This window comes from Hippocampus guttulatus, chromosome 13, assembly GCF_054856545.1.
Source record: "Hippocampus guttulatus isolate MCC_2025c chromosome 13, RoL_Hgut_1.0, whole genome shotgun sequence".
NCBI classification, from domain to species: domain Eukaryota; kingdom Metazoa; phylum Chordata; class Actinopteri; order Syngnathiformes; family Syngnathidae; genus Hippocampus; species Hippocampus guttulatus.
In genome coordinates, this window is record NC_141273.1 from 16,707,412 (window position 1) to 16,723,879 (window position 16,468).

Genomic DNA, 16,468 nt, shown 5'->3' on the forward strand with positions numbered 1-16,468 from the left:
CTGTATCACACAAGCAAGGTGTCTTCCTTGGCTTTGTTTCATTGTGCTAACTCACTCACCTGGTTGTTGAGGATGGCCTCCACCGCCTTGCCGTCCCTGAGGAACTGTTGAAAGCCCAAGCACTGGTCCAGGAAGTTCTTGCGTCGTTCCCACATCTTCTGGAGCTCGTACCACCCTCGGTCCAGATCGCCGAGCGTCTGCTGCAGCTCCCGATACTGGGGGTCATCTTCCTGACCGAGCGTAACCTGTGTACCGGTATCGCGGATGACGCAGAAGTCCTCCCCGTGGTTGTCGATGTCGTCGCGCACGGCGTCGTGAAGGCTCAACTGCTCCTCGGCCTCGGGCAGCGAGGCGGGCATCTCCTCGGAGGCGACGGCCTTCTGAGCCCTGAAGAGCCACGACCGGAAGTCGTCCAGGTCCTGCAGGAACGTCTGCAGCTTGCTGACTTCGCCCAGTGAGTCCTCGCGGTCCTTCAGGGTCTGTTTAAGATCATCCCAGGCCGCGTCCAACCGGGCGCGTTGGGCCAACGTGCCCGCCGCGTTCTCCGGGTTCTCCATCGCCAAGCGGTCGGCGTCGGCCCTCAGGAGATCAAGCTTGGAGTCGATGGCAGCCAAGTCACGTTCCATGCCGTACAGCTTCCTCTGGATGGTCATGACGGCAGCCAGGTCGTTGCCCAGGTCCCGCGTGGACTCGATGACGCGCGTCTTGTCGCGGATCCACGCTGCAGTCTCGTCGCACTCCAGTCCGTAGTTGTTAAGGCTGACTGCAGAGTCCACCTTCCTCTTCTTGTCCTCGACCATGGCCTTGAAGGCTTCCCACCTGAAAGGATTTTCCAGATATTGTGCTCCTTACAGACCACTACAGATTTTATTCTCGAAATGCTTGTGCATCACATGATTTAGCATGAAGTAAAGACTGATGTTTTGTCAAAGACGGATGATGAGAGAAGACGTGTAATATGTTTTATGTATATTTTTAAATGATTTCAAAAGGAATGGACTTTTTTTTTTGTCAACTGAAGGCAATAATTTGAAGCCCAGTGTAAATGTTCTTTTTAAATCCGCAGCTAAAAACAAACCAACCAAAAGAAAAAAAAAATCACCTGGTATTCAGTCTCATCTGGCATTCCTTGACCTCTTTGGTGCGAGGGTGTCTGCTGTCTTCCAGCTGCTTCACCGCCTTGTTGACGTCATCCACTCGCGACTGAACGTTGGCCATATCCTGAGCCAGAATGCTCAACCTGGAGGCAACAAAATGTGTTAAGACAAAAGACGCCGATAAATTTGGATCCAAAATAATACATTCATGCGTCCGTTCACGGTGGTTCTCAAACTGGGACCCCCCCCCCCCCCCCCATTATTGTATTGTATTGTAGCTTTTAAAGTCCATCCATTATCTGTACCCCTTATCCTCACAAGGGTCACAACTTTATTCTCACAATATTACATATTTTCTATATTGCGGTAAATCAAACAATATTTTTTCTTCTTCTTCTTTAAATAGCACAACATTTTAGTTGCATTTAATACGCGTTATTTTGTGGAACCTCAAGTTTGAGAACCACTACAGCCCTGTAGTTTTATCTATTAGTTTTTTTAACTGTGCTTCGGCTTTCATAAATTATTCGCCCCCTCAAAAAAAATGCTGGTTTTCGTGTTTAAGCCCAATGGACAACAGTTTTGCTTTGGCGCAATATGGCGGCCTTCTGGTGCCAAGGAAACAACTTGAAGCGAATTGAGGGGCTCCATTTAGACAAAAGTAGATGGTGCCTTCCGGCAGCATCTCGATGCAAAGGAATCAATTTGAAGTGAGTTGAGGGACAAACATTTGGACAAAAGTACACCTTTGGGGCCATTTGGCGACATCTTGACGCCAAGAAAACAATTTAAAGTGAGTTGAGGGGTGTCATTTGGACATGAGTAGCCCTTTGACGCCATCTGGTGACGTCAACAATTTTAAGTGAGTTGAGAAGGGGGTTTTTTTATGGACAAAAGTAGACCTTCATGACGAAACTGTGGCACCAAGGAAACATCGAGGTGTTCATTTGGACAAAAGGTCCATAGCCTCGGGGTTACTCACAGCACAAGGTTCATTGCTACACCAAAATCGTGACCGGGTACCTGTTTTGAACCACTTCCAGGTCTTCCAGCTTGTCGGGCACCTCCAAATCCACGAGCCAAGTCTCCTTCTGGCCCATCCAGAGCTCGCAGGCATCGGTCTCGCTGAAGATGGTGTAGAGCGCCATGGCGTCATCCAGCTTCTTCTGCCTGACATCGGCCAGAGACATGAGCTCCGCGAAGAGGTCCTTGATCTCTTTGAGGCGGCGTTGGATGTCGGGTGTGTTGAGCAGCTCCTCGGGCAGCGCGTCGGCCTGCTTGGACAGCGCGTCCACGGTGGCGGCCGTCTTGGCGGCCTCGTTGCGCAGGTCGTCGTGGCGCCGCAGCAGCCGCTGGGTGGTGTACTCGTCGTGGCCCGCGTCCTCGCTCCTCATCTGCCGGTCGGCGTCCAGCAGCCAGGCCGCGAGTTCGTCGGCGTCCCCTTGGAACTGGAAGAACCGCCGCGTGTCCTGCAGGTTCTGTTTGCGGAAGGCCGCCAGATCCTCCAGCTGCCGCCACTGCGTCTCGACGCCGTCCGTGCGCTCTTGGATCATCGGCGCGCCGTAGTGGTCGTCCTTTATCATCTGGCTGCCCTCGGTCAGAACCTGGCGCGGAAACGAGGCGAGAGGTTTTTCTTCCTAAAAAACGTAGACTTCAGATTCTTGTCAACACGGGAACGAGGCCAATAGCGGAACTTGAGGCAAAAACTTTCTTTTTGAAATTTTACCTGCTGCAGATTGGCTCGGCGGGCGCCCAGCTCGTCCTCAAAGGCGCTGTGCTTGCTCTGGAGAACCAGCACGCTGGTCAGGTCCTTGCCGTAGTCCAGCGAGGAGAAGATGTTCTCCTTTTCCTTGATCCAGCTCTCCAGCTCGGCCGCCTCCCACAAGAAGCTCCAGAAGCGGCGAGACTGTGTCAGGTGGGCCCGGCGCTGGCCGGCCAGAGTCAGCAGCTCGTGGTAGCACAGCTCCAAATGCTCCACCCGATCTCGGATCACCTGGGGATCGCACGGCTTGTAACCTGGAAGAGGAGGAAGGGGGGACATTGATTTCCGGGAGTGTTCCCCCCCTCCGCCCCCTCCACACACACACACTTTCCACATGCCGACAAACCGCTGGAAGGTGACAGATTGAGATTTGCAGTCCATACCTTGGTTTTAAAGTGTCAGTTCGGTCAGGGAATAAAACGCTAAACACGGAACTTCTTTTTTTTTTTTTGCATCAAGGGGAAACCAATAGTTACGACTTACTCTCTCCGTTGGCGAACTGGAGAGCAGCGGCGCTGGCGTTTTGGACTCGGTCGGCTTGCAGGGCGATGTCGTTCTCCAGCAAAGCGTGTTTCTGTAACAAGTCGTCCACTTCCAGCAGATGTTTCCCCATGTCGGGAGACAGCAGACGAACCTGACCAAGAAAGGCCCAAACAAATTCATCTGATTCAGAGTCTTGCATTGATTGTTATGACGCCGTGTCAGCAGTTAGTGTTCCCTCATTTATCGCGATTGACAGGGACCGGGACTCTGCCGCGATAAGTGAAAAACCGCAACGGAGCTTTAGCTCCCCCACCCACCCTTGGAATTTTTGTGTCTGTGTATGTTGGTAACAGCATGTTTCAAATATGTAAACAGCATTTAAACTTGACATATTTGTGACAAAGACGACCGCGGTACACTTATTTCCTGAAATCTTTCATTTTAAAACCTTATACAGTCATTCAAATTCGTCAGCATTGCCTTCTGAGAGAGACTTGTGTTCCTCACACTTCACGCTCTGACAGTGTAGCCGCCGTTAGCTTCCAGCTAGCTGCTGGCTAGCTATCCCCGCGCAGCCGATGTGCTGTCGTGTAATCAGACAGTTCATCGGTATTGATGAGGAGGCGGCAAAGAGAGACGTGCTGCTTTTTTTGGACAAGCCCAATCACCCCCCCCCCCACACCCCCCAACAGCTGACGAGACACTCATCAGAGACTCAATAGCGTGACGAGACACATTAGATGCTGGGCGGCCAATCAGCTCACGAGATAAATCCACTCGTGCCGTGACTGTCCGACATCACCAATCATGCGTACAGTCGCGCGATATTGCGAGGGATCACTGCATACCTTCATGTCATCCATCCAGTTGATGATGTAGAGCATCTCCTGGAAGATCCACTGCAGCGTCAGGTTCTTGTCCAGACGCCCCCGACGGGCCTTGAGCAGCTCCTGCAGGTAGTCCCACAAGCGCAGGACGTTGTCCTTACGGGCGTCCACCCGCTTGGCGTCGTGGTAGCGTTCGGCCTCAAGCTCCCCGGAGATGTCCACCAGGGCCTGGACGCGCTCCTCGTAGGCGGCGATGTCCGTCTCGATGGCGTCGTGCTTCTTCTTCGCCGCCTCCACCGCCGGCAGGTCGTAGCCGAAGTTGTCCTGGAGAGACGGCGAAGCTTTGTGAACCGGCGATTGTCAACTGGCAAACAATTCTGACCCCTTCGTAGTGAGGTCGCAGTCACTAAAGCTTCCTCCACTGTAATCCCCGAACTGAAAAATGTTGAGAACCCCGAAATGTCCAAGCTGTGCGCTCTGGTTTACCTGAGCTACCAATCGCTGGTTCTCCAGAAGCCACGTCTCCCTCATGGCTGCCTTGCGGTCGAACCGTCTCGCCATTTGCTCCAGCTTCTCCTGGCGGATCAGCTCGTCCCTCAGGATCCGCTCACGCACGTGCTCGGCGCGCTCCAGTCGCTCCCAGGCCTGCGGATCCCCCCGCACACACCAAAAATCGCATGACGGTCACAGAAGAAGAAACGACAGAAACTCGGCTGGTCTAACACTTTTTCCCATGAATCTATTTCCTGTGTTTTTACATTCATAATGATAAACGAATCAACAAGTGGGCAAGGGTCGGTCGCCAAGATGAAATTCGTTTGCAGTTTAGTCCGGTTTAGTCGCGTCCGGTGGAATGACTCCGGTGCACGGCGAGCATCGGCCTCAGCCACGTTGCGGCGTGTGACGCCTCACCCTGTTGATGTCGGCGACCAGCGCGCCGTCTTTGGGTGTGTAGACTCTCTGGTTGTTGGCCCTCATGCGACTCTGGATGGTAAAGAGCAGCACCTCCAGGTTGCCCTTCTCCTGGAACCTGTTGGGACGCCATTGAGCTTTTAACCATCGACATGCCGCCCACTGAATGTACGACGTATTTAGGTCCATGTAGTCACGCGTTTTTGTTTTTTTTTAGGTCCCAAAATGAGGACCTCTGGTCACCGTGTAGTACTTTCTCTCCTTTGTATTACGTCGATGGTATGCTAAAAACCTCAAGAGAACCGAGAGTCACTTTTTTAGAACCCTAAAAAGAGGGTTGATCTTGGGAGAAATCGCAACGGTGTACCCCGGCCCCGAGGGAGAGCCAAAACTCACTTGGGTGGTTTCTCCACCGTCCTGTAGGTGTTGAAGGCCTGCAGCTGCTGTTGAACGCCCGACAGCGAGTTGGCCAGTTTGCGGTTGTCGAGCACTAGGATGGTCTGCTCAATCCAGGCCAGCAGCTCCGACGCCAAGGTCTCGTACTTATCCACCATCTTCTCCGTGGCGATGGCGTGGTCCAGGACTTTGCCCACCCGCTTGCCCTCCACGGCGAGCTGCTTCATCTTGGAGAAGTAGTGGTAGAAGGCCACCACGTACGTAATGATGGACTTTTCGTCCGGGTTCTCGGTGAACACGTCCTCCGGGTCCAAGAGCTTGGTGACGCCCAGCTGCTTCTCGGCCACGTTGAAGGCGCTCTGGAGGTTGTGCGTCGGGTTGGACCTCTTCAGCTGGTTGAAGTCCACCAGATCCGGTCTGGATGGGCAAGGACAATGTGGTTTGGTTTTTCAAAGGAACAAAGTACCAAAGACATAAAAAATGAAAATTCCCAGCTTGTCTTACCGATGTTTGTGTATGAGAGCGTTGAAGGCCATGCCGTCTTTCCAACTGGTGGTGAAGTTTGTGATGTTCACGCTGGAATAACTGTGAAAAAGAGACGGATTGAAAAAGATACGCATTCTTCTGCTTGACTCCAGCGGAGAAAACCAAACCGGTTTCCTGCTGATGTGAATGCTAAGCTAGGTTAAGCTAGCGACTGACCCTGCCGTCTTCATCTGGCACCATAGGAGAAGAGCGTCCTTGGCCGAGCGCGTCTCCTTCTGGTCGGCCTGGCCCGTCTCCACAATGATGTCTTGGATCTGATTGGGATGACAATCAACAGAGAACGTGACTCAAGACGCAAAACCGAGCGCATTGTAGAACATAACAGTAAAAAAGAAAATACACCAACGTGTGATCATTGTTGAATTTCCCCAGCGCGGAGGCCAGTAATTGGAGCGGTCGCATGACCAACAAATCCTTCGAGGCGGCTAAATTTAGCTCTCAGAAACGACAACGTCAAAAAGGCAGATTTTTTTCCCTCCATCTTTTCACCAAGGACTGAATAATGCAGAGGGCCATATTGTTTGAACTAAAAATAACAGTGTCAAATTAAAAATAAATCCCCCTTTCAGAGAAGGCAAGAGACGTGTTCTGATGTTTGCCGCTCGCTAACGGCAGCTCGTAACAGCAGCAATAATCAAGAGGAAAAAAACAAAACAGAATAGGAGCAGCCATGAATTGGCGGTCGAACCCGGGTTTTCATGATGAATACTTCAAAATTTGACGCCGTACTCAAATAGTACAAGTTGGTCAAAGCCCTGGGGCTGCGCCCAAATGGCTGCTTCAAAACAAAATGGCTCCCATTCAATGTCGGGGATGGATCCTTGAGACTTTTGTCCAACGAATGTCATGTTTCTTGGTCATCGCCAAAATGATCATCAAGCATCAACACCACGCGCCGTCTACACTATATGCCAAGAGCAAAAACGCTTGGCACTTTAGCATTGCATGTCCGTGTAGAAAACCTGCTCCTAACTGAGGCTCGTTTGGGCAAATCCTTCAAGTACCCCCAAAATCGCTTCCCTGACAAAAAAATATATACAGTATATTTATGGTGGTCCAACCTGGAAGCGAAGGATGATAGTCCAGATGAGGCCGAGGATGAGGCGGTGGTTGCCGTCGACAATGTCATGCGAGCCCATATTCTCCAGGTGGACGCGCTGCTCCTTGAGGAACTGCAGTGCCTTGTCCACATTCTCCAGACAATGGATGCGCATCCTGCCCTTGGTGGGCTTGGGCTAAGAGGGGGACATTTCATTGGAAAAGTCATAGAGTGTAGGAAATGTCAAGAAAATGGTTGTCATAGAAGTAATATTTTCCAAAAATATAATAATAATAATTATTCATTTTCTTTTTTTCAAATCTTACCAATCGTTCTCCAGACAAGACCTCAAGAAGTCTAATGAGCATGCGTCCGTCGCGCAGGTCCAAGTAGAGGTCGGAGATGCGACAGCTGACCCGAGACAGGATGGAGTTGACCCATTTGGTGAACGTCTTCTTCTGGACCGCCTCGCGCTCATCTGAAGTTTTGGCCAAAAATACATTTTTGTCTTTTTAGAAAGAAATAACTTTTAGAATATGGTGCAATTTTATGGAAAATGTTATCGGATGTGAAAAGTTCATGAAAATCAAGTTCGAATACAGCATTACAAGTTTGTTTTGTTTTTGCAGGTACAGAGACGAAGAATAAAAGTCTCGATTTTATGAGTCATAATTTCACAAGAAAAAGTCACGCTATTAAGATAAAAAAAAAAAAAAGTTAATATTTTTTCCAAAAATAAAGTCGGTACATTACAGAAATAATAGTGATTAGGGTAATTTTTTTTTTACAAAAATTAAATATCCACAATGAGAAAATGCACAATTTATGTGAAAAAAAATTCTATTGATATATTTTTTTTCAAATAAAAATTTGTACTTCATGACTGTTAAAAACGAAAATTATATTAAAAAAAATAAAATGTAAACATTTTTAACAGTCATAAAGTACAATTTTTATTTGAAAAAAAAAAAAAGATCATTTCATGAGAATAGAGTTGAAACATTCCATATTACGAGAGAAAAGAAGGCCATTTTCTTTGTTGTTGCGTGCATGCGTGGCGGAAAGCAAGCTGCTTGAACCTCTCTGCAGACGAGCCCTTAAATCAATCATGAGGATCCAATTTGCTGTGTGATTTCATTCCCTCGTCATCAAGCGATGTCTGCTCTGCTTGTTTAAAAGGCCAAGTCAGCGAGTGGGCCTAATGCACGTTTGTTTGCCCACGTTGGCAAATTGAGCCGCCATTTAGCGTACACTTAGCAGGACGCCGCTACGTCGTTTAGGCTTGTGCTGTTGTTCGGAGAATCCAAAGTTTTTAACGACGCTATTCTCATGAAACGATGACATCCGTTTGCTGAGATGCACGGCGGGTCGGCGGCCGGCTTGCATGGGTGTAATCAACGTGACAGTTTCACGGTCTACTTTTCATGCATGCGGCGAGCAGCAAGCAGGCATCATTTATTTAGCAGACGCTACTTATTGTGTCTTCACCGTCGTCTTGTCAAGTCGATGCATTTTGTTCTCTTGTCATTTTGCTTTTAGTATTATGATAAAAAAAAAACAACAACAAAAAAAAAAGAACACCCAAAAAACAGTTGGGTCAAAAATAAGCCAATTTGGGTCAAAAAGGTCGGGTCAGGATTTTATTGTACAAAATGACCCTTTTTCAAAAAAGAATATAAGGTTTTAAATTGGGAACAAGGTTCAATTTGCTCATTCGAAAATAAGTTGTATTTTTCATCCAAAAAAAAAAGCCATAAAATTTCATGGTAAAAAAGTTTTTGAGGATCAAGTCAAAATAAAACCCCAAAAAATCTTTGCAGTGTGTTCTGAGAACACAGTTGTAACACAACAGGAAACAAATTCGATTTTTTTTCCAAGAAAATGGGTGGAAATGTACGAGAAAAATTTGTTATATTAGACTACGCAGATGAAATATCACCACCAAAAAAAAAGCATAAAACAACCATCACAAGGCTCGACAAGTAGCAATTGCATTGGCAGGGTTTTAGTTGATCTGTTTATTAAATTGTGGTTCTTAGCACATCGTAGTCGTCGGCAAAATAAACACGGCTTGGCGCTAAAGTTCCCTTTGAATCAAAATAACACCCAGCGGCGCTCAATTATTTACGTTATGGCTTTAAAAGCAGGCAACATAGCATTACGTTAGATTTAACAGCATTCGTCCAATTGTTCTTGTCTGGGCTGCATCATCATCATCATCCCAGCTGACTCCGCCCCCTTACTGTCTTTTTTGGGGAGGGCGAGGGATGTATCAGTCCAAGATTGACTAAACAGCGGTGTGTTTGACAAGCCTTTACTTAAGTCCTCTATCATGCACTCCAGTTGAAGGCCACACATGACTTATTCATGCAGATGGATTTTCCCTGTACTCGACTGTACCGCGTTGTAATCGGCTGTGCGCGGCCGTGTTGCGCGTACACCGCCTTGCTACCTCATTTTCCCTCCGGCTCAGCGCTTCTTGCTGGACTGAGGGAATTTTTTTGTGCAAAAAATAAATAAAAACACGACTAATTCCCAGGTCGAGTCAGGACACCAGCCGTCGATTGCCTGACATCGGGGTTTGCGCTGATTAAATTTTGGGTGTCATTCAAATGCCACCATGAATTTTTTTTAGTCAATTAAATGTTGGCGGATGGCAAAAGAAGGTAAAACACCAGCGTTAGCATTGTGGTGTTTCGGTAACTTAAGCTAAATGGCTTTTTTTCGGAGGGAGCCCTCACCCAAAATCCCAACTGTAACCCACACCCGAAAATAATAAAAAAAATTAAGTGCCAGGGAGAAAGAAAAGCCAAATAAGCTCAAATGTCAATTACGGCTCTGGAAGTGGGGAAAGGGGGGGGGGGCCCTCCTAAACCTTTTTAGAAGTTGCTGCGATGAATTATTGAAACCAGTGAACAAGTGGGGCAAAGCCACAGCGCCCTTCGGATAAATAAATTACTACCTAATACCAGAGGTGGCAAAAGTACTCACACTTAAGTAGAAGTACAGATACTTCTCTGGTCAAGGTAGGAGTGCGCATCCAACTCTTTTATTTCAAAAATCAGCAAAACTTAGGAAGTGTTCAAAAATTTACTGAAGTACTATAATGACATAAAAATACTTTGTGACGGTACTTAGTTGAGATGAAATACATTTTTTTTTATGTTTTATTTTTCTGACAACTTTTTACATGGACACCAAAAATCTGTCAAAATCTGATTGAGTAAGTTTCTGCCGTTTTTTTTGTTTTCTTCTGAAAGGACCGTTTCAGTGCTTTGTTTCAAAATATATCAAACATTTGCAAAGACGTAGAACAGTTTAGAACTGAATTGTTGAGATACAGCTTTTATCAGTGTCTGGATTTTTTTTCACTTTTCTTCTCTTTTCATTACAACAAAGTAGAGTAATTCCCCCCTCTATTGCGAGTTTCATATTTTTTTGGGTGGATAGTTAAAATTTTGGGTGTAATTCCAATGTCAACCACCAGATGACACTTTTTTGTATGAAACGTTGTACATTTGAAGGAAGAATGAAAATGAAAATATTCCAAGCCACCTGGTCTTTGCTGTCAAATTATCTTCAATCCTACTTTTTACGCCCACAAAAAACAAAGACTGGACGTTCATTTGATAATGTTTGAGCATCCGTACTTGACTATTAAGTTTACTCGCTACTCCCCTCACTGCCTAAAACATGCAAAGAGGAAGGGTGGAACCCCCTGGGCGGGTGCGAGGGGTGGGGGGCAACCCAAGCCACTCCTGGCACCTCGCGATACCTTGCAGTTGCCTGAAGCGTCCATCCAGGATGGAGTTAAAGTAGATGTTGGATGCACTGGAGCTGAGCCAGCGCGCCCGTTTCATGCTCCGGCCGGACAAGGAGGACGACGAGGACGAGGAGGGGGACGGGTGGACGGGGCGCTGACAGGAGCTGGGCGGCAAGGAGACGGGGGTCAGCCCCGGGAGGGTGAGCGGCACCTGCAGGAGGACAGTGCCATTTCTCTCCGGGTGATGCTCCTGCTGCCGCTTGGCCCGGCCCCTGGGCGCCCTCCTGAGGGCCCGGTGCGCAGGCGGGGTGCTCCGGCTGCGCACGGGGGCGTCGCTCTCCTCCGGCGGGTAGCGGCGGCCGCTCGCATCCTTGCCGTCCTGGATCTTGGAGGCGGCTTTCAGGCTGATCCTCACATCCCGGAGTCTAGGCTGACTGATGGGGGCCGGCCGCAGCAGGCACGACGGGCTGCTCATCTTCGCCCCGACCGCCCGCCGAGAAACTCCGAACCAGAGGAGCGGGACTCCACGTCTCGGCTCTCCTCTGCCTTCTGGCTTTCTGTCCTCTTTTCCTCATGCCGACTCCTCCCTCGCTCCCTCCTCTTCCTCCTCTTCCTCATCTTCGCCACTTGTGTGATGATGCCGCCGCTCTCAGGCGGCACCTGACTTCCTCTTCTAGCCTGGATCTCTCATTTGCATCTGCTGCCTTGGTCTCCTTATATTCAGCGAAGCTCGCCCATTCTTGATGTATCATTCACAACTACAGAGGATATGTGTGTGTGTGTGTGTCTCTCTATTTTTTTTTTGTCCATGAATGATTATTTTGTGAAGTTAGGTGTCTTCCAAAAACAATTCTTCTGTCCAAATAAAAGTTAATGTAATTCAACATTATTTGGTTTTTTTCCCCCCTTTTTGACATGAAAATATTTATTTTTGTAAAAATAAATATGACTTTTAAACTTTTTAAAAACAATCAAGTCATTATGACTGTCTTGGAAAAATACACCTTTGTTTTTACAAGATTGGCTAAACAAATACTGATGTGCGAAGCCCTCATCAATGCCTTTCGATGAGGTATGACTGACTGTTTTTGTTGTTATTTTATTTTTGGGTTTTTTTGTCCGAAAGTGGAAAAAAAAAAAACTAAAACAAAACACTTTGTTCCCCCTTATAAGTGTCTTCGTAAAGGCCTTTTTTTAACTGAATCTACTTGGCCTCTAGCTACAGTAGCAAAGTCAAAATCCTCCGTTCTCAACTTTTTTTCCCCACCCACCCTTTGCCATGCCGGAAACGCGTCTATTTTTGAAAATCCGGCTTAAGGTGTAAAATTCCAAAGAGCTGTGAGCTGCCGAGCCTACAGCTGTGCGCATCCATCAAGTTGGGAATCATTCCGGGAATGCGCGTGGCAGAGGTGGGGCGCTCGAGTTAGGTGACTTCACTCGAGTCCGACTTCAATCACCAATTGTACGACTTGGGGCTGTGCTTGACTAAAAGGTGAGGAAAGACCTGAAGACCTGGCTCTCCTTTAGTCTTCAACCCAATCTGCTGGGTCACGCTAATTAACCCAACCTTGGGTAATAGTAACCCAATCTGCTCCAAATCTGCCACTAATGAGCGGGTTTCGGAAAACAAACCCGCATTTTATTATTGCGTAGTCGAATTATATGTTGTGACCAAGCAAGATTGGATGGCTTGACGTGCATACGCACCTGCGAGGGCTTTGATCCGCGACCGTTCAAAGAGCCGCGCCGTGCTGTTGTCGTTGTCCAGATCCTCGTCGGGGAGCTCGAAGCGTGTGTTGATGCGGCTGTATTGCTGCGTGATCTCCACATTGTCAAAGTCGGTGGTGGAAGTCATGGCGGAGGTATTCGGGAATGGCAAGAGGGGGGACGGTTTGCGATGGGGGCTGGATGTCACGGCGTCCTCAAAAGGTCCTCTCGTTCAAAAGGTTTCACCCAAAAAATTTAAATAAAATAAAAAATGGAGGAAAACGTAGCTCCTATTCCTGGTAGTTATCTGGAATAGAGGAAAATTGCACAGCGATAAGAAACTATTTAAAATAAACGATATACTGTATATTACAGTTTGAGATTGAGATTTAGATTTTCTCGCTTTTTTTTGTTTTTGTTTTTACTCATCAAATGTCTTAACACGGATTTATTTGACCATCGGAAACTTTTATGTCAAAAATAAAGCTAAGATGGCAGCAGGGTTAGTCTCGGCGTGCTATAGCACTTGTCAAAAATCCATGTAGCTCCGGTTAAGCCCTTCCTACATTTTATGTGATATTCAAAAAAATATATATTGAGTAATTATCTTCTCAGACCCCCCCCGTTGGCACAGAAAGACTGACTGAATTTCTTACGCTCATTTTTGACGATCAAATTTCCAACGCCTATTTTAAAAAAAAAATCCCAAGCCTTAAATTCAATCTGGTGGCACTTAGGAAGGACTCGGTGGGCGTCTTGTTGTTAGAAACGGTTGAGTTGTTGGAAAAGGGTGGCGACATAACACGTACTCTTGCAGCTCCATTTTGTCAATTTGACCTCCCCCCCCCCCCCCCCCCCCACTGACGGGGTGTTCATTCTTAGCACGGAATGGCGGTTTATCAGCCTACGGCATGGCTCCCTTATCACGTGTGTGTGTGCGTGCGTGTGTGTTAAGGGGAGTGGTGGAGTCACACAAAATGACACCACCACGAATGATGTCGTCCGACCGTCATCGGCATGCAACATAAAAATGGGAAGCCGAGGAGAATTTTGGACACATCAAGCCATCGCTGATTAGAATTGATCAGTCTTAACAGCAGCGTTGTGTGGAAGCTAACCATCAGCTCTCTGCTCACCGTAAGGGACATTTGCGATACATGTACAGACAACACAAAATAAAAATAAGTGTATATCACTGGGACAAGTTTGTGATAAAATGATGATTAGGAAAGTAGTAATTGGTAAGTTACTAAGCGGATTTTTCTCTGGATCAAGTTACCTGTATCTGTAAACAGAGGTTAATGGCAAGTTTGAACAGATATTGACGTGTTTTGCAAGCTTATTTGGCTCATATTTTGTTTTGTTTTTTTACTTTCAAATAGCAAAAATCCGTGCATGGTTCCTTTCTTATTACAATTTATAAACTTTTTTTTTTAATATTACCTCTTTTTTTTTAAATGGGGAGCGGGTAGCATATAGAAGAGCTCCCCCACCCACCCCTCCACAGATGTTTCAATGACGCGTCCTTCAGGTTCCCCTCGGTTTACTGCTCGCTATCACAAGTTCACAGAGGGACCTTATCAAGCACGGAGGTGGCGGAGGTCAGGGGGCGGGGCTTATCGCCTCCATACACACTCGCACGCACACACACACACAGGCGGAACTGGACCAACGGCCCGCAACTGTCCACATGCTCGCCCTCCCTTCCATGACACTCTCTGCACTGTTTTACTGTTATTTATTGTTTGAACCGTCTTTGTTTTTATATGTGTGGTTAAGGTGAAAGAAAACAAGATAAAAAAAAAAACAATGCCAGACTGTCCACATTGAGTGATTATCTGCAACTATGTTTCCAGTGTTCCATCATGTGATGAGGCAACGGCCACAAAACCACCTTCATGAGCGTTCTAGCCGCAACTGTGCAGCAGAGGATGAAATAAGAGACGAGGGTGGGGGGGTGAGGCCGACAACATGTGCGACGTGCAGTTCGCATTCTGCGACTCCCAACTTCAGCAACTGGACCGAGGAAGAGGAGAAAGAGGAAGAGCCGGGTGGCAGTTGACCATCCAGACACAACAAAACATTGAGCCCGCATCTTCGACACAGTCGTAGCTTCGAACGCAACCTCGGAGACCTTGCTTTAAGGAATAAGTCCACAAACTATTCTTGGGGTGTGTTTACGTTATACAGTCCTGGCTGGTCCACACAAGCGTGTCCTTTTAAGGGGAATAAAGAAGGAACTGGAGCATTTCTTGGCTCTGTTTTGAAGTTATGTGTTTTGGATAGATTAAAAAAAACATTTATAAACAATACAAACCAGTGGCTGATTTTCAGGTTAATTTGAGTTCATTATAAGCTTAACATGACTTATTTGAATACATTCATCTCAATAAAGAGTATTTCTTAGCTTGCTCTATGTCAGATCTCGATATCAAAAGTATCCTTTATGATTCCCCCCCCCCCCTTCCATCCTTAGGTACACTTTCTAGAATTTACTTTAAACTCTAAAATAGTTGCTTGTACCCATGACACTCAAATTTGAGGCCTCGGAAAGACCGTGTTGTGGAATTTAAAAGAGTGTTTAATAATAATAGTACCCCCCACCCCCATACTTTTTTATACACGTTCTCTGGATAAAAAAGCAGTTCTAAATTCGCTTCAAGATTCTTACCAGTTGTTTACACTCCACTTGACACCCTTTCGTCGACCAGAACGGACCAGTTTGGACCTCGACAACATGAGCAACAAGCCTAAAACGACTTTGTGAGACGTTTACGCGAAGACACTTTGGTGTACGAGGTCGCGTTGTCCTTTTACGTGCTCGTCACCGTGCGTAAAGTCACTCGTGAGCCCGGCTGCGGGCGACGTGACGCCAATTCAACGTCAAAATATCACTCAAACGGTGTTTCTTTCAACAATCCAAGTCGGACAAGTCTTGAGTAGAGATGGTGTGGAAAGTGCCTGACGTCACAACAGGTGGGTTTTTTTGGAACCCCAAAGACAGGCAGCAACGCGACGGAAGCCCCGAGCGAACTCTTTACGTTTTTCATTTGACACTCACTTTGTTTCGTGGAATTCTTCCAGTGGCGCTTCTTGTCCCTGCCGGCGGTCAGCTTAAGGCCCCATGGACGCATCGGGGTGGTTGCTCCTGCCTGAAGGGGACCAGGAAAGGGGGGGGGGGGATATAAAAAAAGAAAAGAGAGTAGTGGGGCACTGCGCTCCACGCTCATTCCCGAGAGGCAGCCGGCCCACTGACCCGCCCTGTGGGGTTAAAAATAACGAGTGGGCGAATTCAGGGGGGGGGGGGGGGGGGGTTACGAGTGGGGGGAAGATACATTCCCGAAACGGGGCTGCAACAACCCAAGTGACACGTCTTGAGCTGCCGAGTGCGGGTTCCGACCCAACATCATAAACACACCCACCCGAAAGAAAAAATATGAGCGTAACTGCACTATATCGCGAGACACAATCGAATTTTAAAAAAGTGACGTTATTACATTTTGTAAAATAATTGTTGTAGATGACGCCTTTCAAAGCTAGGACTCAGGGTAGTAAATTAATCAATGACAATCATGCATTACATTTAACACGCATAAATCAGCTCTAGGCGGGATCAGGTTCGATTCCAGCTACAGCCCTCCTATGTGGAGTTAGCATGTTCTCCCCGGGCCTGCATGGGTTTTCTCCGGGTACTCCGGTTTCCTCCCACATTCCAAAAACATGCATGGCAGTCTGATTGAACACTCTAAAAAATGTCCCGGGTTGTGAGTGTGAGCGCGGATGGTTGTTCGTGTCTGTGTGCCCTGCGATTGGCTGGCAACCGGTTCAGGGTGTCCCCAGCCGAAGACAGCTGGGATAGGCTCCAACACGCCCCGTGACGCTTGTGAGGATAAGGCGGTTCAGAAAATGGATGGATGGAACTCAACTCTAAAAAAA

The 16,468-nt window shown here is 47.4% G+C and overlaps 1 protein-coding gene across 3 annotated transcripts in view; it reads right to left on the minus strand.

The window, feature by feature from the left end:
* The window catches only part of sptb (spectrin, beta, erythrocytic), a 29,983-nt gene extending 14,221 nt beyond the window's left edge, over window positions 1-15,762 (minus strand). The window contains exons 1-15 of one of the 3 annotated variants that reach the window (XM_086127329.1): window positions 15,594-15,762; window positions 12,533-12,839; window positions 7,389-7,540; window positions 7,085-7,258; window positions 6,180-6,277; window positions 5,982-6,062; window positions 5,478-5,894; window positions 5,082-5,199; window positions 4,656-4,814; window positions 4,191-4,493; window positions 3,343-3,493; window positions 2,824-3,113; window positions 2,121-2,701; window positions 1,103-1,240; window positions 60-819 (exon numbers count right to left, since the gene is read on the minus strand). In XM_086127329.1, the coding sequence (XP_085983455.1) occupies window positions 60-819; window positions 1,103-1,240; window positions 2,121-2,701; window positions 2,824-3,113; window positions 3,343-3,493; window positions 4,191-4,493; window positions 4,656-4,814; window positions 5,082-5,199; window positions 5,478-5,894; window positions 5,982-6,062; window positions 6,180-6,277; window positions 7,085-7,258; window positions 7,389-7,540; window positions 12,533-12,680 (3,570 nt within the window). In that variant the 5' untranslated portion in view covers window positions 12,681-12,839; window positions 15,594-15,762. Of the gene's footprint in view, window positions 1-59; window positions 820-1,102; window positions 1,241-2,120; window positions 2,702-2,823; window positions 3,114-3,342; window positions 3,494-4,190; window positions 4,494-4,655; window positions 4,815-5,081; window positions 5,200-5,477; window positions 5,895-5,981; window positions 6,063-6,179; window positions 6,278-7,084; window positions 7,259-7,388; window positions 7,541-10,837; window positions 11,366-12,532; window positions 12,840-15,203; window positions 15,438-15,593 lie in introns of those variants that run through there. The other 2 variants (XM_086127330.1, XM_086127327.1) reach the window with 2 other exon arrangements.
* Window positions 15,763-16,468: the final 706 nt, after the last annotated feature.